Genomic DNA, 26,221 nt, shown 5'->3' with positions numbered 1-26,221 from the left:
TTTTGAAATGCAGGTGTACTGTATAGCGAAATATGTTTGAAACGCGTTTCAAAGGCGGTATATAATAAATACAGAATCGCATTCGTGTTTTATTCTGAGTCTCCGGAAAATAGCTAATTTGACATGGTTTATGAACGCGTTTGATCTAATGACATCAACATATTTCTACGCCATATCAAACTGGTTCTTTCCTCCAACTTAAACAAATCATATATGTAGTTTTGTGTATATATCTGAATAACATTAACACTCATGCAAACATAAATTCCTTGAAAGCATTATCTTCACACACACACACACACACACACACATGCTCATACACACACGGATCCTTGATAACATTACCAAATTTTAGTGAAGATTTTTACAAAATAAATTAAGCATTCTAAGGTAAGTCAGAAACGAAGAAAATTATCCCTTATGCCACCAAAATCGACAGTTTAAGAAAGCACCAGCATCAGATAACCCTTATATTAAACGCGATTAACAATTACCGTTTTTTTTTTTCTTTTTATGAGTTCGCCAATTTCTAGGAAACTCGTAACAGTCGAGGAGAACTGTAGAACTCATTATGACCTAGATTTCGAGATCAGATAAGTATACGATATATTAGGAAACGAAATAGTTCGGATTCCCTTGGTGTTGTACGACACATCATCAGAAATAGCTTATTTCGGGCCATTGCAATTGTAGGACACACGGTACTAATGGTATGGAAAAATGGGAACCATCCTGGAAATGGGTGAACATAAAATAGAGTATATATGGGTTAGGCTGACCAGAATTGGTTAATAATGTAAGTTATGTTGTAGGTAAAAGAATCTTTTGAGAGCTTAGCCTAGTTGTAAGTGAAACAAATAGAGACATTGTTTTGTTGATGGAATTTCAGTCCTTTAACAGTCTTGAGTAGGAACATATATTACTAAAATTAGTACCTGACTCTTTGGTACGGAAGTGAAAGCACATAGATCAAACACATGCAGATTCAGAAAATGCCGCGGCTATTATTTTTTCCTCTTCACAGAAGCTGACATCCAGGTTTCGTCTATACTGATAAGTATAGGTTTGATCATGAGCACTCCAAAATTTTAAGTTATTGAATTTTGAATATCATGGTGTTTGCATATGTTTACTATGGGAACTGAATTAGTATCATGAGTCACCACTGAGTCACAACGACTTCAGGGAACTTAATAGAGCCTGATGGTGATTCGCTGACATTTCAGGACGAAGCCACGCATTGACAAATGTATTAATATTGTTTAGAAATATGTTTTGTATCCTGTTAGTTTATCAATACACAGAGGTTTTCAATCGCGCACGCTTGCAGTATAAAAGAGATTATTGATGATAGCAGAGAATCAAAATGTATCACCTATTTCAGCATTTACAGTTATATCTACATCAATCGTGCCTCGCACATGGTAACATAGTGTACGTACAAGAAGGTATACAGAGCACTGGATTCTGGACCTGTGATTTGTCCCGTTCGTAACAGAAAATGGGTCATTTGATCCCTAGAATGTGTGATGTGTATATTATTGATAATGCTTACGTTATTGTTGTGGAATAGTAAGTACTGTATGTAAGAACTAACCATTACATTTTTCTCAAGAAACATTTAGGTTTTAGACTTAGTTTAGAGATCGCTCCGGTGGCCTAGTGGTTCGAACGTCCGCCTCGGATGCGGGAGACTGCGGGTTAAAGTCAAGCGAAAAGACTTATAAAATGGTACTAACAGCTGCCACACTAGACGCTCCGCATTAATAGGTTAGTATAGGTCGGCCTGGTGTCAGGATAATGTGACTGGGTGGGACATCATGCAAATGTCTACATAATGATTCCCCAATGCTAGTCATCACTATAAAATGCCACACTGCAGACACCTTAGCGATATAACTGACATTTTTTTAAAGCAATGTTATAAAGCCAAATCATACACACCGACTTCGCTTACTAATCTGAAATTTATGTTTTGCTCAAGTGTAGCAATCTTACATAAAATCTACTTGAAACATGTCGACCAATCAAATGTCAGTTATGTTATTGACAACTCATTTATGATAGGAATTGTATAGTGTTTAACACGTTCGAAATCAGAGTAAATATCGTGACATTAAATATGTTTCTGGTAAATTGTGACCGTTCATCGTGTCGCCAAGAAAGAAAAAAGCCCTACGTTTATATCATAAACACGTAACTTGCAAACAAGAGTCCAGTCACAGTATGCATTGTTCACGTGTACTCAAAAAACGATTAATCAATCGTTGCATCATCCGAGTAGCTCTAATGCTCGAAACATGTGAAATACCAACACGTTTCATTTTGCAAATAGTGTCGTGAACGACCGAGACGTCTGCAATGTGAACGAAGTAAGGTAATTTGTCAAGTTTATCTTTGTAGTTTCTTGTCACGACTGGAAAATATACCACCCGAGGAAGAAAAACCTAATCACGATAGCAAAAATTATATAACTGACGAGTAACCTGTTTTAATAGTGTTGTCTTCTTTCTCGTGAAGAAGAAAGAAAATGGTTTCTAAAGCTGTACTGCTCTGGAAGATCTGATAGTGTACAATTGCACATTTCTACTCATAACCGGATATTTAGTCATAATCTGTCAAACTGTGTCACTTGTTAGGATGAAAACACTCTTTAAAGTTATAATTCATCGTCAGTTTGTTTTCACACTGTAAGTCATCAATGCTTAGGTTTAATCAATCACCGTTATTCTTGCATGTTCATAACATAACCTGATTATCTATAAAACGTGTATAACTGTTTCACCTTTGTGACCATAACTTATTGTGCAAACATTCCTACAATTCTCTTTTGTTTCAATTATGATAGGGTAGAGGGGGGCAAAACGCACCGTTTAACAACTTTTGGTAATTTATGGCATGATTTACATGATTGTGTTCGCAATTGGACAATTTATTTACAGGATGCTTTACGTCTAACGTAATGGAATGACGTTTGGTTACAACGAAGAAACTATTTACGAGAAAAATGAAAAATGGTAAAACTTTATAAAGGGGCATTTTGCCCCTATGGTGGGGCAATAAGCCCCCTCCAGGGCATCTTGCCCCACAATGCATTCAACATCTGTAAAAGTCTGTAAAACTACAGGGATACTATTGAACTGTAAAATCGAGGATTATTCCTATATGGACATTTTATACATGGCAAATATGCTAAAACTATATACTGTTGCATCATTCAAATTAGCACAACAATGCGGAATAGCAGGCAGCTACAACAATGCTCAAATCTAAATAGCCCCTAATTTCCATAACTAATGAAGACAAAGACAAAGCCCAAAAGTAGTGAATGCTCCTGGAAAATTCTTTATTACTGACACTTAGCACAGAAAAATTGCATATTGAGGGTGGTGCCACATGATTCACGGCACCACCTGGAACATTTCTTACATTGCGACCAGGAATCTTCTATTAAGGGATCATCACTTTCTCCATACTCAAATTCGCAGTTTCCACAAATGTTGTCTTTATTATATGTTGTGTTTGCTGACAAGGCAAAATCATGTTTAGCAACTGACTTTGGACCCGAAGCCTTTTTTCCCTTTTCATGGTCCTCTATACAAGTTGTCTTCATAGTCTTATATGGTTTTCTACCTATCTTTTTGTCCTCTCTACATGTCTGTTTCTTTTTCGTCTGCATTTCTTTCTGTTTTGAAACTTTGGTTTCATTCCGTTTGCTCCAACTTGCCTGTACAGTCCTATAACATTTGCCTTTTGTATTTGTTATCGTCTTTCTTTGCTTTTCAATAAGCATCTATTTATATGGTGATGATGTTAAGTTCATGGCTGATTCTGCCTTTCGCTTTCTTGTGCGCTGACTGGATATTCTAGGCTTTGGCGAAAGTTTAAACAATATGTTCATAAATGCTGAATCGTCTGCACTTTTGCATTCGTTATCAGATACCCCCAAGGTAATACATTCCGTTCTTCCAGCAAGAATAACTTCGTCAAACATTTTCCGATTACCTCTCTCCTCGACGGTGATGGCAGAGTGATGTGTTTGTTGATTATCAGGTGACTGAGTATAAATTGTTTGGTCTGTCTCTGGATTACCCGACCCATCCACAATGGCAGAACTTCAACCGTTTTGCTTGGTTCAGTCAATGTTTTTGCATTGTCAGAAATGATCATAACCTTACTAATCCTTCGAGGATTTCACAAAAGAAGTGAAATGTTCCAGCCATTGCAAGAAAATATGACTGACTGTCCACCCACTTGGGCTACACAAGCCTAGTGATCCGGCTGGTGCGTCATTCATCAGTGATGGAACCATTTGTTTACGTGGGTAGATAAATGCTGGCGATGCAAAGGTACCGGTCACATTCATGGCACATATTACAGTAATAGTTTGACCACGTTAACCGCTTGTAACTTTACCAACTGATCTAACACCTTTTGATGCAATGATGTTTACTGGCTTGTGGACAGTTCTAATGTCCGTTTCATCCATGTTCCATATTCTGAGACCATCAGCAAGTGTTGCGTCAAGAGATTCCTTATATACTTGGTAAAAATTAACTACCTGTGACCGGTTAAAGCCCATGGCTCTGCTGACACTGGTTGCCTCTGGAGCTCTGATGGCTAGATTTGGATGTCTTTTCCTAAAGCCTTTCAGGATATTTTTTTTAATATTCAGATGAACCGCTAAGTTGTATGCCAAATGCCGTACGTCAGTTGTGGTAAGTCCAAATAATGCCTTTTCCATGGACTGGATGTGCTCAACTAGAAGTAACTCATAAGCAGGCTTGAAAACAGTAGTCTTCCTTTCCAGTTTTGACACTCCAGGTTGAGAAACCTTCAAATCTATATGTCTATGCAAAGTTTTAGCTGGAATTCCATAATTCCTGGCAGCAGCTTTCAGTGAAATTCCAGAATGAATTGCTTCAAGAGCCGCTTTTAGAGCTAATGTCCCATAATTTCCTCGATCAGTTTTCCTTCTGTAAGTTCGCACCATCTGCAAAAAAATATAGAATAATTTCAGGCATATGAACGGTTAGTTAAAAAGTGTTTAACATTTAAACATTTATGGGGCAACACGCCCCCCTGTAGGGGGCATTTTGCCCCTATCGTACAGCATTGACAATTTAACAATATGCGGAATTAACAACTGCTGCGAATCATGAAATATTATACATAATGCATCTCTATACTGTGTTGTTTAAAAACATACATACCCTGTTTTCTTTAGGTAGTTTCAGTCAAAAATACTGCAAACAAATGGATGGAACATTTTTACAGGAAGATGCCAACAAAGTAATAATCTTGCATAAAAACCATGCGTGCGGCTGCATCCAACAATGGCCGCCATTCACAAGGCCTATATAAACTGGGCAATCTTGCTGTATAAAGACCAGGTCATTTTCTAGCGCAGGGGCGTCAGGATGGCTTGGGGGCGTTTTACCACCCACCCCGGAGGCGTTTTGCCCCCCCCCCCCACTTGAACAAACTTCACAACTTTTTTTGTCTTTGTTTTGTGTTGTGTTGTTTCTCCTATTTGTTTTGTTTTGTTGGGACGTGGGTGTTTTTATTTTAAGCCGATCACATCTATTTAGGCATTATGGGATTGCGAACTTCAAGCAAGATTTACTTACCTCCGAAACTGAAGAGCTTTACAACGTGTAAAACAAGACCCCCGAAAACGATCTGACAACGAAAGTGCTCCAATAAGCATCGGCAAATTTAAGCTTTACAAAAAACACGTTTTATCAATGATTTGTGCTTAGTTTAATATTACTTTCAAGAGACTGACTTAAAAAAAAAGTCATGAAAATTAACAAAGTAATGGGGCCACGTGTTTAGAACTAATGTCTTGCTCTTACCATACTGACGTGCCCTCGGAGTTGGTCGGCGCAGGTATATTATCTAAAATTGGATAGTAAATCGCCAGATAGCAGAGTCGCTTATCTAGCGACTATGGCACAACGTGATATTGAACTGTTACTTGTATTAATGAGGGAGGGGGGAGAGAGGAAGGGAGGGGGAGGGGGGGGGAAGAGATTCTAAACAGTCTATCATTTGCCTGAATAACAATGTAAAGAGTTTGCTGCACATTTACATATCATAGACGAATTTGGCACGAAATGAATGTGTCTTGGGTACATGGAATTGCACGTTTAAATTCTTCCTCAGTGTCTAGTCTATGTATATCGCAGGCACTTTACGCATAACGTATGTCAATCGCAGCTTGTAAAAAATCATGGGAAACATGGAAACGAAGTATATTTTAAAATTCATGCATGTTGATATATATGTAAATTATCAGTATATACTTCATTACATTGTAGGTTATTACGCAAGGGGACATTTACACGTCTTCAATATAGATCCGCACAATGGAACCGGATTTAGGGACAATAGACTAGAAAAGGTTTTATTTATTTATTTATTTATTTATTTATTTTGTTTTGTTTTTTATTTGGATTTCTTTTTTTTGTTTTTTTTTTTTTTTTGCTTATTTTTTTGTTTTGTTTTTGACCTAGTTCGAGGCGATGAAATTATTCTCAGAATGTTAAATGGAAACATGTCGTACTAATCAAGTTGTAGCGTTCCAGAAGAATTACCTAGATATATAGATTCGACTATACTCTACCTGTCATGATGCAGTTTCCCAAGAAAAGATCTATTTGGATTCCACACAACTGGCCGAACCTTTTTCAACATTAGACGTAGGCACTGGTGGTTGTTCTACAGAAAACCATCCTGGTAACTGAATGAATCATTTCCGCTAAAACAGATACAAAACTACGTCCTTGCTTTGTAAGACAAATGAGCCCTTCGTTATACTTGGAGTTGATGGTATGCATTGTTGTACAAAAAATCAATGTTTCGGTTGTTTAGGACTCGCGCAAAGCTTGCTGTAAATGCAAATTTGTGTTCGGCATCTGAAGGATGATGTCAAACAACAGACTAGAGACTGAAATGGAATTCATATTTGCCGTCTAGACAAACCAAACACTTGACGAGAGAGAGAGAGAGAGAGAGAGAGAGAGAGAATGCTATTAAAAGTTTCATTGCTGCAAAACATCATATGCTGGCACAAACATTTTATTTTGACCGTTTACATGCAATGATAAGAAGATATGTCCAGAATAACACAAATGACGTTTGGTATCCGACTTAATTCTTAGTTTGTAGAAAGAGTCAGATAAAAAGAATTTCACGAGTCTCTGTTTCCTCAACTGCAACTTATAACAATGACTGCAGACTTTATTTTGACTTCTGGGGTATTTGTTTAAGCACACCTTGCATAGAATATCAGTCCGCACAAAGCAAAATATTTAGAATATTGAAGACCAAGATTGTACAAACCAAAGTAACCATGAAATATAATTATTTTAACCATTAAAAGAAACATCTAGGCTAACTTCAGTAACAAATTTATGGACGCAACAAAGATAGCGTGCGTAGCAATGACGTAAAACTGTATGATTCACTGTGATTCAATCATGATCACTACCCTCAGGGGATTTGTACTGAATTGTTATCAAGAGCGAGGTTCCAGTGTTTCTGGCGAGATCTTAGCCTGAGACGAACAATAATCTTAAATAACACGAGCCCGGCAAGGACGAAAACAAGATTTTATATATATATATATATATATATATATATATATATATATATATATATATATATATATATATATATATATATATATATATATATAAATGTTTGATGTTTTACGCTGAAATAGTTGTTTTATTCAGGACAAACACTTGTGTGGTTACTTTCAGAATTTGTAGAGAAGGTGAATTTTTTTTAAAGCTTTTGGCGAAAAGCATCCATTTTTTCATCTGTCGCCACCTTTTCTATGCGCATAGAAATTAATACTGCATGCATGTAATACATATATCTTAGTAAATTATTTACACCAAAGACAAGCAAGGCGGGAGATGAAAGGTAAGGGGAAACAAAGTTTGCTCTCGTATATTAAATAGTCTCTTTTCTACATTTCATTTGCATTCTCTTGCATTTTTAGTATACATGCTGAAGTATTTGGGTTATGAAAAAAATGAATTCTGACCTCGAAACTGATAGTAATACTCAGTCTCTCAGTATCAGTGGATTTTAGAATCAAAACGCAAAATACCCACGACAACAAAAATCAATTAGATATTCCATAATTTTCCATCATCTCATCCTACTCCCAACAAAATTACATCAGAACATTTTCATTAAACTTGAATAGGAGTTTTTGACTACGGATTTTATTAGATTTACAGCCGTACGTTTTCTAAACTTCAAACGACCATTGCACATTAAAAATATCAAGCTTTCAATAACATATATAATGTTTGCTCACGTGGCTAGTGGTATAGATTATCGGTTAATCCACAGATAATAATTGTAAACGACCCCTGCAGACAAACGATATTTGTATGTATGTCTGTATGTGGATCTATCTGCATTTACTTGTCTTTCTCTATCTATATATTTATCTGTATAAATTAACGAATAAGAACGAAATTTGAAACTATACGAAATCGTATTTATTCCATGTATATATATTTATGACACAGGTGCTACATTTACAATATTTCTCAATTTCAATATCTCCGAATATGGAATGTACCGTACTGGTTACGAAACTTTCAGTATCAATGAACATTAAAACTCGAATATCATAATTTTGGATTGTACAATACTGTTTACAAAACTTTCAGTTATAGTTATATATATTATAGTTTGGATTGTATTATATTGTATTATATTGAAACCGCTCCGGTGACCTAAGTGGTTAGAGCGTTCGCCTCAGATGATGGAGGTCGCGGGTTCGAATCCCAGCCGAGTCACACCAAAGACTTATAAACATGGTACTAAAAATGATTCGCTAGGCGCTCAACATTAAGAGGTTAATGTTCGAATTGGTTGGCCTGGCGCCTGGATAATGTGAATTGATGGGACAGGTTGCTACATGTCTGTGGCATCATGTCCCAGTGCTAGACATCACTATTTACTGCTACACTGCAGAGAGCGAGCGATATGACTGAACAATTGTGAAATGTACCTTAAAAATCCAAATCACACACACACACACACACACACACACACACACACACACTATGTATATTACTATACTGGTTACGCAACTATCAATTGCATTAAACACCGAAAATCGAACATTATAATTTTGTATTGTACCATACTGGTTTCATTTGATTAGATAACTTCCATACGAAAGATGAGCCTTCAGTTGAGTAGACTACGACTTTCAAACCTCTTTTAAACCTATTAAATACTTTGCTAATTAATATCAACAACTGTGTTTTAATTAGTAGTCAAGTTGAAGAATTTCTTCAGTACGGGAGCAGAATAATTAAGTCAGACTAAGTCAGACTAATGAAGTAAGTTAAACGTAATATGCCTCTCACATCTCTCCAAAAGATTTAACTCACTCTTAAGTTATAAAAGATGCATACATGTGTCACGCACACACATATACACACACGTACGTATGTATGTATGTATGTATGTATGTATGTATGTATATGTGTGTGTGTGTGTGTGTGTGTGTGTGTAGTATTTTTCACCCTGATATAAACCATTTCCCCTTTCCAAGACAATTCATATACATTATCATAAAGCGTTTATTCTGAGAAAGTGTGAGCAGAGACGGATTGAGTTTAAGGCATCGTGATGCTGTTTCTGATATATTGTGAATACAAATAGATCTCGGTAAATCATGCTGCGAGACTTAACATCATTGTAACAACTTACAAGGCTATTGTAACAAAGATCTAACATCATTGTAACAAGGCTATTTGAGTTACTGACTGAAACTGAGAACCAATTTAAATTCATGTTACATGTTTCTTTGTGGAGAATCGTAGTCGTGCCAGTCTATTCGATCGACTGAAGCTATGATGATTCCGAAGATTTTAATTTGGATCTAATCATAGACACGAAGATATTAGTGAAAAATATAATTTAGTTAAGATTAAAGTGAACATGCCCAAAAGATTTTGGTTTATCGCAATGTTTTTGCCATCTTTAATAGATTTTAGGGTGAAGCAGTTTGTGACATAGCCGCAGATGTTACAAAAACAAGTTACAGTTTCACATTTCCACCTGACACTCAGCAGTTAATGCATACGAGAATAAACTGACTGATTATAACGCAATGGAGTATGCTATTTTACAAAGACTGTAAACAAAAATAGATTTCGGATACAGTCTGAAAAATTTACATAATTACACCAATCTTACTTAGCATAAAACTTAATAAAAAAAGTGAAAACTATTTCATTTTGAGGATATATAGATAGGTACGTACATATGTCCGTCTGTCCGTCTGAACATACATACATACATACATAGAAATAGCATATCTAAATGTATATCATAAACATCACCTGGTGATTTGTCGATGTTTCGTTCCAGCTAGTTGTTGAAATATAGAGTACTCTTGTTTGTAATCATATGTTGCGTATATTGATGGGAATATTCCACGTTTAATTTGTTATTAGAGTCGGGATGGCAACACCGGTCACTGTTGCGTGTAAACATAACCTTCAGCGAGCCTGTCAATCATCAGTCGGATACGCAAAGGTATCGTTTATGTTATTGTTTGTTAACTAACAGGGTTAAATTGCATTTAAACATAAACTTGTCAAAATAGCTTTTCTTCTCCGAAGAGCAACAGATTCCGGGCCTGCTCTTGATGTAATTACTGTAACAGGTGCTTTGAAACTCTCTGTACAGATGTCGTTTACAATTCTTCCGAAACACATGAACCCATGTTTCAGATCACTCACATTCGCAGCTATTTTAACCATTACCATCGTCTACATCATCAGCATCGATGTTGTTGTCGTTGCCGTAAACGGATTTCATCGTAATTTTGTTCCTTTTTTTTTTTTTTTGGAAGATCTGAGCAGTAGTAATATGAAACCGTTTTTTTTTTTATAAATTAAAACTTCTAGAATAATTTAAAGTAATTTTTAATTACTGCTCAAAACGTAAAAGGTGTCTATCTGAAAACAAGAGCCATGTGCTACGTTTAAGAAGAGACGAGCACTTTTCTTAATGGAAGCTAATCCATCATCCTAGGCAAGACTTATGCATTTTTCATAAATATTTTGTTATGGACTTTGCGTTTCTTTTGACTAATAGAAGTCAGAAAATGAGCCGTGACTAAGAAAGATAGTGTAAAAACGAAAATAATTCTAATTTAAATAATTTCCTCTCACTGTTATATTTTAGGCATATATTGCCTGCCGTAGTCACTAAACGTTTTATTGGGGCCCCGAGTGGCCGAGTGGTCTAAAGCGCTCTTCGTTACGGATCACTGCCATCTCACCTCTGTCTGCGGCGGTTCGATTCTAAGATTCAGCCAATGTGGGTATGTGAGAAAGCTTGCCAGTAGCTTCTCGTGGGTCGGTGGTTCTTTCCGGGGTTTTCCCGGGTTCTTCCTCCACCATTAATACTGGCCGCCATGTATAGCCTATCGTGTGCTGACAAATGGCGTTAAACCCCACAACAACAACAACAACTAAACGTTTTATTAACTGCCACTTTCATTTTCAGTCCGTACTCAGTTTAAATCGTCGAGTGAATGAACCAGGAAATTCCAACAGAAAAGTTTATACAGAACCCTGCTTTGGAACAAGGCCTTATTTTTTCCTTCTTGATATTGTTGTTTCGTTTGTTGGGGGGGAGTGGGGGTATATTTTTGTGGTGGGTGGGCAGTTTGGTTTCTTTTAACGTTCATGTAAATTATCATCCAAAACAGCCTTAATCAAATTTCAATTCAGAGACGAAATTGTGGGGTTTTATCTTGAGAAGTATTAAAAACTGGAGCCATGGTAACGGAGGATAGTTGAGTAAACATTCTTTGTAGGGAGAATATGGAGTACATGTGTAAGAACCATGCCCGGCCCTAGGATGTGTGGGGCCTAAGGAAGCGTGCGGGGCCCAAGGTAGCAAGCTGTGAGCGCGGGATCCAAAGCACAAAAATTGCATTTATTGAAAGCGCGGGGCCAAATGCGGTTTCCTCGTTCGCCTTGCCTCTGGGCCGGGCCTGATAAGAACGAATGTAAAAGGCATCACGTGATGCTGCATAATCATACAATATGCTGAGGATTTCACTGGCTGGTTTTTAGCGGCACGTTTAACACAGCACGTGCTATATCATGCCGAGAATATATGAGTTAATAACCTTTCTAAAGGACACAAAGAGACAGCCGAACCTTCCTGGCCTGGACAGATATCGACTCATATTATCATGCTACAGCTTACTTGTAATAAACCGCTTTCGTGTATTATTAGACATATTTTGGCTTCATTGCAGTTCATAATATCACACATGTTATCATCCACGCTATCACTGTTTTCTAAAAATGTAATTCTCAAAAGAACGTACCTCAAAACGTGCAATTCTCAAACCCGTCTGTACATTGATGCCAACACACATAGAGCTCTGATATTTCTTCCAGCGTGATGCATTCGTAATATACAGGTGAAACCGTTCGAAATGCAGAAGTTGGTTAAAGGTGTACAATCTTCAGAACACTGTCTGGTTGATAGAGTGTATACGGTTTGAGCTGGACCGTACACAAAGACGGGCCTGTAATCTAAACAATGCGTTCTTGTTCATTCCTGAAGTACGTTGTTCGTGTTGTTGTCGAGACAATTACTTCTTAATGTGTTGTGGAGCGCAAATTATGTATCTGTACTTACCGGTAAATGTTATGGACCTGAAGGAAGAACCAAGAACCAACCATAAATAACTCTTAAACGTACTACTTGTTGTCCAGTAAAAGTGCCGACGCAGCATGAAAAAAAGAGAAGAAAGAGAGCAAAGATTGCATATATATATATATATATATATATATATATATATATATATATATATATATATATATATATATATATATATATCAGTGGCGTAGCTAACGTGGTAACAGGTACAGCCGTGCTGTGGTGCCCGTCCGTCCTGGAGGCCCTGCCCGGCCCAACCAGGAAACAAATTAGTGACAGTAAGGAGGTGGGACTCAAATAGTACTAATATTAGTACCCTTACTCGTTCCTCGTGGACAGGATACTAACATGAGCATATACGTGTTAATGGAGCAATCCGGGTGCGATTCACACCCGGCGCTCTTTTAGCCTAATAATAACACTTTAAACATATTCCTTGCATGTAATCCAATAAATTGAGTAGTCCTCTTATTTAATACAGGAAGTATCGAAAATCATTGTAGAAATAGTTGTAAAATCTCGTTTACCTTTTTTAGCCGATATTTTCGTTTAGATGTCAGCCATATTATTTCAAATAGTGATTACTTCGGTTCTCAGCCTCGTTTGTTTGTGTGCCATATTAGGACAATGACGCCTTATTTGGAAATGTAAACAAATCGTAGTAAAAATTTGGCGCCGTTAGGGTCAGAAATTCTGCGCATTAAAAGTAAATACGGTTTATCGGCAACTTTTAAATTCCACCAAGAAGCGATTATTCGCACTTGATTCATAATAATATAGCATAGAATATCCAAATATGATCTGGCAAGCTTTACGTAGAAAAGAGGTAACGGTGAGAGTCTCGCGTTATCTGTCATGGCGGACAGAATGAGGTTAGTGTAACCATGCCAATTTATTTTATCGTGTACGGGCTTAATAAATTCAAACTAAGCCAAACTTCTTTCACAACATGATTATAATTATGTAGTTGATTTCTACACTGTTTGTTTTTCTCACTTTAGTGATGATTTTGTTTTGCTCCATTACATGATATGGGATCGGTTCGTAGCCTCAACCACAACAAATCAAGTTGAGGCTACGACATCGTAGCTAGGACTCAAACGGTTCAACTTTTTTGACATTTTAGTCTAAATGTAAACACATTGTAATCATGATAGCTTTAGCCTGGCGATCGTACGCTTTAAGATGTTTATAGCGGATCAGATGTTTAATCCTTGGACTTATTATCAAAACACAAACATCTTATGTAATAGTCATGCATTTTCGTTTTGGAATTATCAGGCAATTTTTTTATATATTTTGGTTGTTTTCCTTGTTGAAGGAATATGCAGTAGCGTAGTAACGTGGGGGTGGGGGGCAGACGATTTTGGGCGCCAAAAACCTTTGGGGCTTCATCGTCGCCCCGGGCTCCATTTACCTTTAGTACGCCATTGGAAATATGAACTGTTACATACAATTCTCTCTTGACCAGTCAAATCTTTCTTCCACGTAAAACATCAATGTTTGAATGAATCGAAGACCTTTTGCAACACTAACAAACATAACTTTGTCTGTATATATATATATATATATATATATATATATATATATATATATATATATATATATATATATATATAACTTCAATTCGTTTATTCTCAATGGCATGTATATGATAATAGTGTCTAGGGCCGGATTTAGTCAGGGTGAGACCCTATGCTATGGGAAATTGTTGAGGCCCTTTTTGGCTGTACAATAAAATTCTTAAACTTTGAGAGGCCCTCCAGAGACTCTAAGCTGTAGGTTGTTTAACTTGGGTTTAAATTCGGCCCTGATAGTGTCATATTGAAAATATTGTACAGCTGTCAAATGCTTTACGTCCGACCCTAAACAGAGATTCGTAAAAGTAATCAACCGAAGCTGTAAAAGAGAAAAAAGAAACGTTTTAATGTCTAAATAACAATCTCTCATACACGCTTCAAAAACAAAACCTATGTTCGCCTTACCCAATAAATGCCCTAAAGTCTGGTAAAAAAAAAAAATCATGGACAGACTGATCTTTATCATAAAATGTTATAATACCTGTGAGAATTCTAATTGGTACCTGTGTAGTCTCATAGGCACGTGCCAACTTAATGACGTTACGCGACCTAGTGTTAGTGGAACGATGAAAAACGTTAATTATGAGACAGAAATATGCCGTTTCCGTTTCCATAAATCAGTTATAAAGGAAAAAGATATATAGTATGTACGCTGTATCAATGAGATACCACGATATGTATACATTTTTCATTAAAAGAAAACAAGGCTTGCCGAGTTTCCTTCAAAAGAAACATTTATACAACGAGTACATATATTTTATTAGTATCACATACAAATACATATATTTGCCCTTTGAACGAAGTTCATATTTACTACAAGCAGATGTGTATACTGACCTTGCAAATGAACTCCTCACATCCCCGAGTGTGTCCACTACAAGATGTAGTTCTATGCCGTTTGTAGCTATTCATAATCACCTTTGCATATTGATAAGTTGATTATTTTAATGATGAAAGTTGAGCATTACAACCAGTTGGTTATTCACATGAACGCTTAGTCGTTAACATACCGGCGCAAGGAAATAAATGTGGAATAAAAACTAAGCGAAATGACGAACCAACAAGAGGTAACTGAAATATTTTTAAATGATTAACAGTTGATCTAAGTCATTATTCTGCTTTAGTAACGTACCACCGACTATATACTCTCTCTCTCTCTCTCTCTCTCTCTCTCTCATTCTTTGGTCCGTCTGACTTAACTTTTACCATCATTCATAAGTCCAGAGACATCGTGGGCTGAAACGAACGAAAATCCTGTAGGTTCGTCATTTCATAGATTTTAGCTCATATCTTGCATCGATGGTCCAAAGAGAGAGAGAGAGAGAGAGAGAGAGAGAGAGAGAGAGAGATGGGGTGAGAGTATATAGTCGGTGGACATTTTCATATTTTATCAATAAATATTGAGTTTTGAACATTATAATATGTTTAAGAAACAACAACTAAACATGAAATATATCACAGTATGTGCACAACGTAACCGAGAAATGTACCATATACTGTTGAAATGGTTTGTAACTTTGTATAATTGATAAACACTGTAGACAAATCCCAAGGAAAGTGCACACATATCGTTACGACGAACCATATTCTTCTAGGTTACTTGGTTTAATTTCTAATTCAAGTTTTTAATCCAGCCCAAAATTATTTTCTTTCTCACTCCACATTTCTGAGAAGTTTGTTCGTTATGCATGAGAGGGGAGGGTGGAACAGAAAGCAGAAAGGATTGTGATTGAAAATGTGCACCATATTAAGTTCATTTATAAATAGATAGATAGATAGATAAACTGACTTCGGCCTCGAAGATCATTGTTCTGATTCTCCGCCAAAATCATCAAAATAAATTTCCATCCGTCCATCACGCAATATGTTTATATATGCGTATTATTGCGTGATGGACGGATGGAATTTATTTTGATGATTTTGGCGGAGAATCAGAAATGATCTTCGAGGCCGAAGTCAGTTTATCTATCTATCTATCTATTTATCTATCTATCTATCTATCGTTCATCTGAATTTTGTAATTTCCTAATATTATTCCAGTCTGAAAGAATATCGTCTGTAATCATTTGTTTACAATCAATCCAATTAAAATTATCTCTTACTTCCAAGAATCGCAAGGCTGGATGTAAAGGAGGTTTTAGAACGACCTTTGTCTAGTTTTTTAGTTTGGAGTGTTTTCTGTTTTCGTTCGAGAGAGAGAGAGACGGGGGTAGGAGGTAGTGCGTTCTCATTATAGTGTTACAATAGCAAAGTAGCAAACGCTTATCATATAAAAGATTTGTAACTGTAGGCCAGCTTGTATACGCAATAATGTGTATAGAACAACCTTTGTGCAGCTAGTGTTTATAAGTGCTGACCGTAAGTCATTGCAAGAACTGTAATGAAGACAAATGTTCGGCAGATATTTTAGTTTTTGTTTTCTCATCAAAATGATCTGGCCACACTCGGCAACATTGGGAAAGTGGAGAATGGTGATGGCGATGGTAAGTAATTACAAAATAGGGTCTATAGACGTAAAACATTGATTGCTCTATTGATTGATGGGTTTTTAACGGCACGTCAACACATGTAAGTTATAGAGCCAAGGCAATTACAATAGTCTTTCCAGAATCCCATCACAGCTGCTAACCAACGTTTGCTTGCACACTACATGCGTATGTAATCTTCAACGGAAGGAATGTGCAACTTCCTCCAGCACGCGGGCCGGAATAGCGACTTAGAAATTTACACCCTGTGATGTTAACAGGCGGATAAAAGCAAGTCGCGGTCTGACTTCGGTAGTACTTTGCACATGTCTGTTCTACCGTATGTTAATTACGTGAATCGCGCAATCGAACACTGGGTAAAATAATTATTTTTCCTTACTGTAATATGAATCATGCATTGACATCATCCAGTCCCTGTGTCATGCTAATTACATTTACGGACAAAGCGTAACAGTACCTATGGAATGCAGAAGTTATTACCTCCAAAGTCTACGAAACAGATTTCGGGATATGAGGTGTCGACAGTTGCTGGGATCAAAATGTAAGGCAACAAACAGGCCTTGTTAGTCCTTTTTTTTTCTGGCAGTCAAGGACGCAATCATGAAGTAGCACCCATGTGATCATTTCTAATGACTTAACCACTTTTATATTTTGGCTAGCTTACCAATATGATTTTGAGATAAGAAATTACGATAAATATAGAAGCGGCATCTATCATAGCTACAGGTTGTTTTTATTCATATTTCTTGTACTAATACTCACAAAGGGAACGCACAAGATATCGGCAATGATGTTTTCCCATCTCTCTGTCTCTGTCTCTCTCTGTCTCTGTCTCTCTGTCTCTGTCTCTCTGTCTCTCTCTGTCTCTCTCTCTCTCTCTCTCTCTCTCTCTCTGTACAGTGCACAGTTCTTGACTTACAATCCCTGTTAAATATGACTCCGGTAAACTTTGTGCTAAGCAAAGTGTGTGTGTGTGGGGGGGGGGGGCAAAACACAATTCCTGGCTTACTATTCCGGTTAAATATGATCGAAATTGTGGTGTGGAAACACATAATCGGATGTGGGGCTTGGGTGAGGGTCTCAAAATGAGAAACGTTTGTTAAAGATGAAAGACTTTGGTTCAAGACCGAATACAACTTATCCACGCCCAGCTAAAGAGTGGCGATCTAAACAGTGAAAAAAATAACCTGATTGCATTTCAGAGAAGATTCTATGCTCAGAAAAAAATTTCGTTCAAGTTTTATTTTCAAACACTTCGCCTCACAAGGGTTATACAAATTCCTTACAAAGTGGCAGTGAAAGGTGCTTTATAAAACCAAACAGTTCAGCTAAATAGTTTCTGTTTATTTTCGTCTCAAGGAAAGAATATATACTAAAAAAAATCTGACAGTTCACATCATCTGCACGCGCTCATGAAGATGAATCTATACTTAGTTGCTGGGGTCACATGGGTTTCCTACGTAACTCTAATTACCGATTGTATCGCCCAGAGAATTTTCAATAGGTCTTTTTTCCTCGGATAACTGGTATTGTAAAAGAACAAAATAATGTTAAGAGGTTAACAAGATGGTAAAAGCGAAGCACTGTGTTCTTTTGGGTTTCTATGATATCGAAACTTATATGTAGCATTTCAGCTCGATTTAGAACGTAGTCAATTTTTAATTGTGATAATGTTTTAAAGTTGTTGCCCCACTATTATTTCATGACATAGTGTAAGTCTGAATATCCACACGTCCGGGACGCTTACATATAAAGAGACTAAGTCTGAATATCCACATGTCCGGGACGCTTACATATAAAGATACTGAGACTGAATATTCACATGTCCGGGACGATTACATATAAAGATACTGAGACTGAATATCCGCAAGATTTCACACGTTTATAATTAGTGTCAAACGTATGCGTATTGGAATGTTATTACCATATACTTGTCTTTCAAAACTGTTCAGTCACGTTTTGAATATGGATTACATTGTGAAAAGTAAGACGCCTACTCAAGGATGCAAATTATCAGGTAGTAAAATACTTCTGACGTAATACTTCACGATTTATATAGTAGTACATGATACAAATCAAATGTTCCATGGAGATGAAATAAACACCTGCACGTCTGCCATATTTTGTACAAATACTTAAGTGAAAAACCAGCTGTTCGGTTTACGAAAAGCTGGCTAGTGTCTTTGTATTTCTTCTGGTGAAAAGCATGATTAAGTTAATGGCGTTATGTGAGCAAAGCATCAGTTTGCTGACTCGCACTGTCAGCCGGATCCCTTATAAGCAAAACCATCGTTATTCTATATGGAAAGTAGACACTGGATTTATTCTGGAATATACATGATAAGCTGTACTGTAAGCGACCCTAAAAGTCCTGTCTGCTAGGGAAGGTTCATTGAAGAAGTTCCACTCAACAGTAAAGTCAACAAAAATGTTTAATGAAAGCAACATAACTCAGAAACTAGAAAGCTGTCACCAGTACATAATATTTATTGGAATAAGACAAATATACTCCTGCAAGGAAACACTCGTTGCTTGCACTCTTCTATTGTAATAATTAGATACTGACGTTAATTTTCGATGTTTTGTTTCTGGATCATTTCAGTAAAATGTCTCAGCACATAATTGTCTGTTTCAATGTTAAATAAACTAAATAATAATTGGAAATCATAGAGTGACCCCAACAGACGAGAGTTGAAGATTTGCTTTGTATTCGTTTAACCCAGGTTACCGATGTGGTGGGAGATAACTGCACGACAATATGGAATATTAATTTGCTTACTCAAGCATTTCCTACGTAATTTTCCAAACTGCTTTCCTCAGCATACTGTTAAAAACCCGGACGTTCAATGTTCAAATTATTGTTAAGTTTTCGCCTAAATAATGTTCAAGTAATTCAGAGTATTATATTACCTTGTCAGTCCTATACTATTATTATTATCTAGAAATTTATATATGTTATTACCTAAAAGAGGTGTTGGACTTCACAGGTGTTACTTCTGGTTATGAATTTGGCCGCGCTTTGCAGTTATTTGACAAGTCCCTTCTTCCACTCCAATATTTAACCTTCGGTTTTTAACCACGTAACAGTACCGTACCAATCAGAATTAGCAGACCGAATACGCCAACGAATCATATGTGACAAACCACAGGTGCTCGACGCGAGCTTGATGTTGAGAAGAAAAAAACCCAAAATAATCCAAAGAAAAAAATCATACAGAGTGACACAAATGCCTTAGATTACCCCCATGACCCGTTCTGACATTGGACCCTCTCTATCATAATATATAAGAGAGAAGGTACGGAACTTCCAAATACTTCTTTCCACCCATGACCCTCGATTTCCTTTTGCTATTTCCGTTTTTAAAGGCACACTCCATACTATATTGCTTGTTTTACTCCTGAGATATTTTTCTATTCATCGAGCCATTATTACGGGCTCCGAAATGTGCGATTTTTGCGAATTTTTTACTCTGAGACAAGTCCGAGCTCATGTGATAATAGTTGTGATCTTTTGAGCCAATCATATTTCGGCATTGACGTGTATGCCGCATAGTTTACCTACTTTGAAAATAGTCGCATGTATACGATATCTGTGCAGTGAAGAAGACAATGTCTAATTTTTGCATGGAACAGGATTCCTAAAGTTGAATCGAGTTAATGGTAAGTAAAAACTTACTTTTGCATCTACCACTGTTCTGTGATTCAAGAATGGATGCATTGTAGAGTCGCAAACATGGTACGTGTTGCTCTTGTCACCGGTTTTCAGATGTGCACGCACTTGTCTCAGAGTAAAAGTCGCGAAAATCGCAAGTTTCGGAGCCTGTAATTTCAGTTTGGTACAACGCAGAAAAGTCAATTATGGCTTGATGAATAGAAAAATATCTCAGGAGTAAGCCAAGCCATACAGTATGGTCGTGTGCCTTAAAAAACGGTAATAGCAGAAGAAAATAGAGAGTCATGGGTGGAACGAAGTATTTGGAAGTTCCGTACCTTCTATCTTATATATTATGATAGAGAGGGTCCTATGTCAGAATGGGTCACGGGGGTAGTCTAACGTATTTTTGTCACTATGTATGATTTTTTCCTTTAGATTATTGTGGGTTGTTTTTTTCTTCTCAACATCAGGCTTGCGTCGAGCACCTGTGTGACAAACTGGCAATCTTCAGTCTAGCTCAAATCTTGCGATATCGACCACATATGAATAAGGTTCAATATATTTCAGTATATACAACATTCTCACATCTTATAGTTTACTCTGAACAAAACTCTGAGACAAAAACTCTATATCCTAATTCATCTATATAGTTTACAGTAGCAGAACAACAGTTCTATAATGGATAAACTGTGGCAAACCAAAATACAGGGTATAATGATACTAAAAGAAGTGCGGTTGCTGGGGAGGTTGCAACTATACACAAAACAAATTGCATTACTCAATAAATCTGACAGTTTTTATATAAAGTCAATATATTTCAGATATTACTTTCGGCAGTAAGTTCACTGTGACTTTGTCTGAGTGTAAATATATGTGAGTCACATACATGTAATATCGAACAATCGAGGTCACGGGTCACACATGAACAAAAATAGCGTCCATAAGAACTTGACTGGATTGTTGAAAATGTTCGTTTACCGCGAAACACGAACAACCTGAAACTTAATGTTTAATACACGTGTCGTGATGTTCCCATTTAGCAACCACATGATGGAGAAACACATTTGGTATTAATTGAGGTAAAACAAGCATGTAATTTGCACAAGAAACGGTGCTGAATATAAAATGTCAAACCTGAACAAGCCAAGTGTAATACAATGATCAACAATGATGGACCGCAGGAAGTCTGAGAACATGCCTATGATTTGGCGCATTATCGAAAATAGGGAGAAGCTATACGTACAAATTCATGTAACCACAAAGAAACTAACTTGCCACTAGTACATGCTCTTACACTGCCCAAGGTCCAATGAGCCAAACATGTAACACCAAAATCTTAAAAAGAAACATCTCTAAAAACATGTATATTTCACATGCAGTAGTAAATATCCACCCCAACCCCATTATGGTGCACAGATGGTTAATCCTGAGTCTACGACAATATGTTACATAGAATATACACAGCTATGTGCACACTTCCCTAATCATTTATTCGCCTGAGTCATGAGTCATTAATATAATGCTGACAGATGTCTTTGTGCACTTAAATTATTGAAATACTTAATAAATATTTTAAAAAATTGGCATGAAAACAAAAATTCTTGGGAATGGAAAAAATATGCACATGAAGTTAACAATGAACGATTTTATGTGCATCAATAGCAATAAAGAAGGTACATCAATCTGCAGCGCCGAAGACATGAATACAGCTGCAACTCTAATGGTTTTTTTTTAACGTCACAGAATAAATAACTAAATAAAACAGTAATTATCTCAATGATGTACGGTAAATAACTGCATTATGAACTCACAGAATAAATAACTAAATAAAAACAGAAGATACAAATCTGAAACATAATGTTATAGTCTGAACATTTCGGCGCAAAAAAGGTCACGTAAAATGTGGAGAAAGAATCATTATATCTAGTAAACCCTTTTAATATCAAGGAACTATTTTTTATATAAAAAACACACACACAACCGCCAACTCCCACACCAGGTACTATCTATCAACGAGGCAGGTTCTGACGCTAGGTGGTCTGGTTACAGCATACGCTTAACAAGGCAGGAGGTGACGTTACGTGGAGTGGTTTCATTAGAAAGTCGCTACACTGCTGCAGTTAATAGTTTTATACAAGTCATCCGTCTAAAACTTACATCAAAGCGATGACACCCAATCGTTTGTCAGTGCTGTGGATTCTAGTTTTAAGATCCCTATTTTGGACCCCAGACTTTGGGGGAAAATGTCTACGTAGTGAATGTGAATTAGCGATAAAATAGGTACCTTGCTGTGTCAAAAGCCATGTTAAATGCATCATAAATATTGGGAACTATGCATCATACGGTAAATGGAAAAGTCATACGCATATTTGTGGAAAAAAATATTTGTACAACTACTTACATTTTAAAAAAATAAATATTACATACTGCATAGTTTATCAGATGAAGTAGATGAAATGGATTTTTTAAACTATTTATTGTTATGCCAAACTCTTTAACAGGACGAAAGGAAGACAAATCAGCACTAATTTCTTCTTCAAAGCAATGACTTGAAGATATTTTGTACGGGTGTTATTTTTGTCTATACAATATTTCCCAAGGTCACACTTTACTATCGCTCAAACCATTACCAGTATCATTAAAGACAGAAAACGATTCTTATATTGGCAGACACGGTTAGTGCTTCAGTACTATGTACAGAACGCTATTTTTCTGTTTCTGTTTTAATTACATCCATAAACACTTATCCTAAAAGTGCATATTTTATGGTGACAAGGGCGTGAATGGTATACCGCTGGCCACAGCGAAAGTAGTCAAGGCCAATTGCAAAGGTCAGATTTCCATCTAAGTTGTAAACACAGGCATCTGTAAACAAAACTGAAGAGATGCGAGTTTTATTTTATGGAGTGAATGAAAGACAACTTCTAATGGAGCGAAATCTTTGTGGATATTTGGCAGCAGTCATTTTGTCATGGTCAGCGTGACACGTAGCCATTAAGATTGACGTATGGGCTAGGCTCGCAATAAATTGGTAGCTTGCGATGGTTTACCTCTCTTCTTTTAGGGCAGATTGAATTTTAGTTAGAGTCCGTACGGATAACGGTCCGGCAGATAGAAGAGAAGATATTAACGTAAGGTCAAGTAGCGTAAAATGACAAGATGAGAAAAGCTAGAATTAATCATGGGCCAGTGGAAATAGGTGTCATAAAATGAAATTGTCCAGGAATAGTAATTAATAAAGACGGACAAGAGAAAATTATTTTGACTTCGATGGGAGTGTTAAAAGTTTGGCGGTCAGAGAAAGTTAATCTTGACTGACTAAGTTAAAGGAGGGAGTGTGTTTCCCAGACCATATTCAATGTTTTAAGTAAGTTCCCTTGCGAAATTCGGCAGTGCAAGATTTTCTGCATAAAAGGGAGATCTGAGGGACTCCGAGAAAATTAACAAGTATTTTTCTCGCTTAATAAATTCTCAAAGGGACGGAGGTCTGGAAGAATTTGGGAGAACCGGTACCAGAGAGAGTGATTCGGCTGAATAGAAAGAGCCTCAAAAAGGCACAAAAATATTGTCTCAGTCGCATACTGTATGTTCATTGATGTATGTTTGCAATTATTTGTTGAATTTATTCGCTTTAATTTATGCTTCAATTTTCTTGAGTTCAGAAGTTGATTTTGCAATAATTGGCCTTGAATGTTATACGACTCATGTATCCTAAGAATGTTATACAATATATCATTGGTATGAATGTGTTCGGATTTAGTGGTTAGTATGCAACAGAAGTCGTGTATTATAGGAATTTTGTGCATTATGCTGATACGAATTGTGAGAATTAATTAAGGTCTTAAAAGATATGTATCATGTATGTTAAGAATTTATTTTATTATGTTTAAATCAATCGCTAATTAGTAAGTAATGTAGTTAAGTCAAGACGTGAAATCTGTTAGTTCATTTCTGTAATTAAGTTGTGAATTCTCTTAACCTTAGAAAATTGGTGTGTCGACCGACATCGCTAAGCTAGTAATTTTCAGTCTATAAACGGGGTGTAATAGTTTATACAAGAGGTCTAGTCATGTCATGATTCCAGTTAGGAATGCGGATAGCAAATCAAGGAACACACGTCAATTTTATGATAATGTGTGTGTGTGTGTGTGTCAGTTTGCAAACTAACCACATTAGCTTAGTGCTGTTGTATTACGATCAGACGACATCTGACATAAAAATAGTGAGAATATTCCTCAATCCAAGGAGAAATAAACCTGCCAAATATTTTAGATTTATATGAAGGAAAATAAATAGCTCCCTACATGTGCTACACAGTAGGAAGGAGTAACGACTACAAAGAAGTTACGATTGCATATCCAAAGAAGTTGAAGAGAGAGAGAGAGAGAGAGAGAGAGAGAGAGGGGGGGTTGTGGGGTTTTTTTTAACGCCATTTTTCAGCACGATGGGCTATACATGGCGGCCAGTATTAATGGTGGAGGAAGAACCCGGAAAACCCGGGAAAGAACCACCGACCCACGAGAAGCTACTGGCAAGCTTTCTCACATGCCCACATTGGCTGAATCTTAGACTCGAACCGCCGCAGACAGAGGTGAGATGGCAGTGATCCGTAACGAAGAGCGCTTTAGACCACTCGGCCACTCGGGGCCCCAGAGAGAGAGAGAAGAAGAAGAAGAAGAAGAAGAAAAAGAAATATGGCAACGCTGACCTGTCACTAACAGAGATTTGGAAATGACCGGAAGCAAACAGGTTATGCTGACATGCCGGCAATTTGAGTCCCATTATTCACCCAATTCTTTGATGAAATTTGTTTTATCATTATAACAGAATGGCTGATTTCATTTCGCATAAATTTTGAAATTGTATTTCTAATAGTAAGTGTGTTATTCAGATGTCATGTTCAATTTCATTTTGTTTTTGTAATTGTTATATTTTGCACACGGGGCTCGTGTTGTTCTATTCGCTATCTTTGTTCAGATCTATGCTATTCCATCTATTAATTTCATATTTTATTTTATTGTTTGCTCGACCTGTGAAATACCTATATAGTCGATCATCTAAATAACCAAATCATCACAACAGTTAGGGCATCATATCACTCACTGAGAAAGTTGGGGTAGCATATCACCCACTCACACAACTATTGTCAATATATATATATGTGTGTGTGTGTGTGTATATGTAGGTAGGTAGGTAGGTAGGTAGGTGTGTTTGTGTGTACGCGTTGCACGATATCTACATTATTTCACATTAATGATATATGGTGGTATGTACGTATTTACGTATGTATATATGGATTTCTGTATGTGTGCTCAAGTGTGTGTATGCACGGATGTCCGTATGCATGTATCATTGTGTCTACTTGTATGTTTATGTGCACGAATGACAAACGACATTTTCTTGACGGATTTTCTTGACGGATTTTGCATCGAAGAATGATGAAAACGGTGATGCGGTGTACACTTTTAAGGAGAATATGTGTAAGCGAACTCATCTGACCACGATGCAGATCTTAATGCAAATCTTGTTTATATTCGAATGGGATTCACTATGGCAATTACATGATTTGTTGGTGAACAACAAAAAGCCTGCCCTTTAAATAATCCTCTTGGCAACATAATTGATGAAAATTAAATTACTGAATGCTATTTATCAAAGTCTCATTTATCTTTTTAGTAGAATTACAATCCGACTACAAGATCTCTCCTTTTTTCTTTAATTGCAAAAGCCTCGAATAATTACATAATGTTTATGTCATTTCGGAA

The 26,221-nt window shown here is 36.7% G+C and overlaps 2 protein-coding genes across 4 annotated transcripts in view; one reads left to right on the top strand and one right to left on the bottom strand.

Moving 5' to 3' along the window:
* LOC149799263 (uncharacterized) overlaps window positions 1-26,221 on the top strand; it is a 75,417-nt gene that overhangs the window by 16,183 nt on the left and 33,013 nt on the right. The window lies entirely within an intron of this gene.
* On the bottom strand, window positions 3,323-12,695 carry LOC149799264 (uncharacterized). Of its 2 annotated transcripts, none has more exons than XM_089958569.1 (2): window positions 12,398-12,695; window positions 3,323-4,993 (listed from the first exon to the last, which is right to left on the bottom strand). In XM_089958569.1, the coding sequence occupies exons 1-2, from the start codon at window positions 12,446-12,448 to the stop codon at window positions 4,397-4,399; spliced, it is 648 nt and encodes a 215-aa protein (XP_089814695.1). In that variant the 5' UTR covers window positions 12,449-12,695; the 3' UTR covers window positions 3,323-4,396. The 2 variants fall into 2 exon arrangements, with proteins under 2 accessions (XP_089814695.1, XP_089814696.1); XM_089958570.1 differs by lacking the exon at window positions 12,398-12,695 and adding an exon at window positions 6,629-6,770.

Source organism: Sinohyriopsis cumingii, chromosome 5 (genome assembly GCF_028554795.1).
Source record: "Sinohyriopsis cumingii isolate HCF-2022 chromosome 5, ASM2855479v2, whole genome shotgun sequence".
NCBI lineage: Eukaryota > Metazoa > Mollusca > Bivalvia > Unionida > Unionidae > Sinohyriopsis > Sinohyriopsis cumingii.
This window is presented reverse-complemented; position numbering and strand designations above follow the sequence as displayed.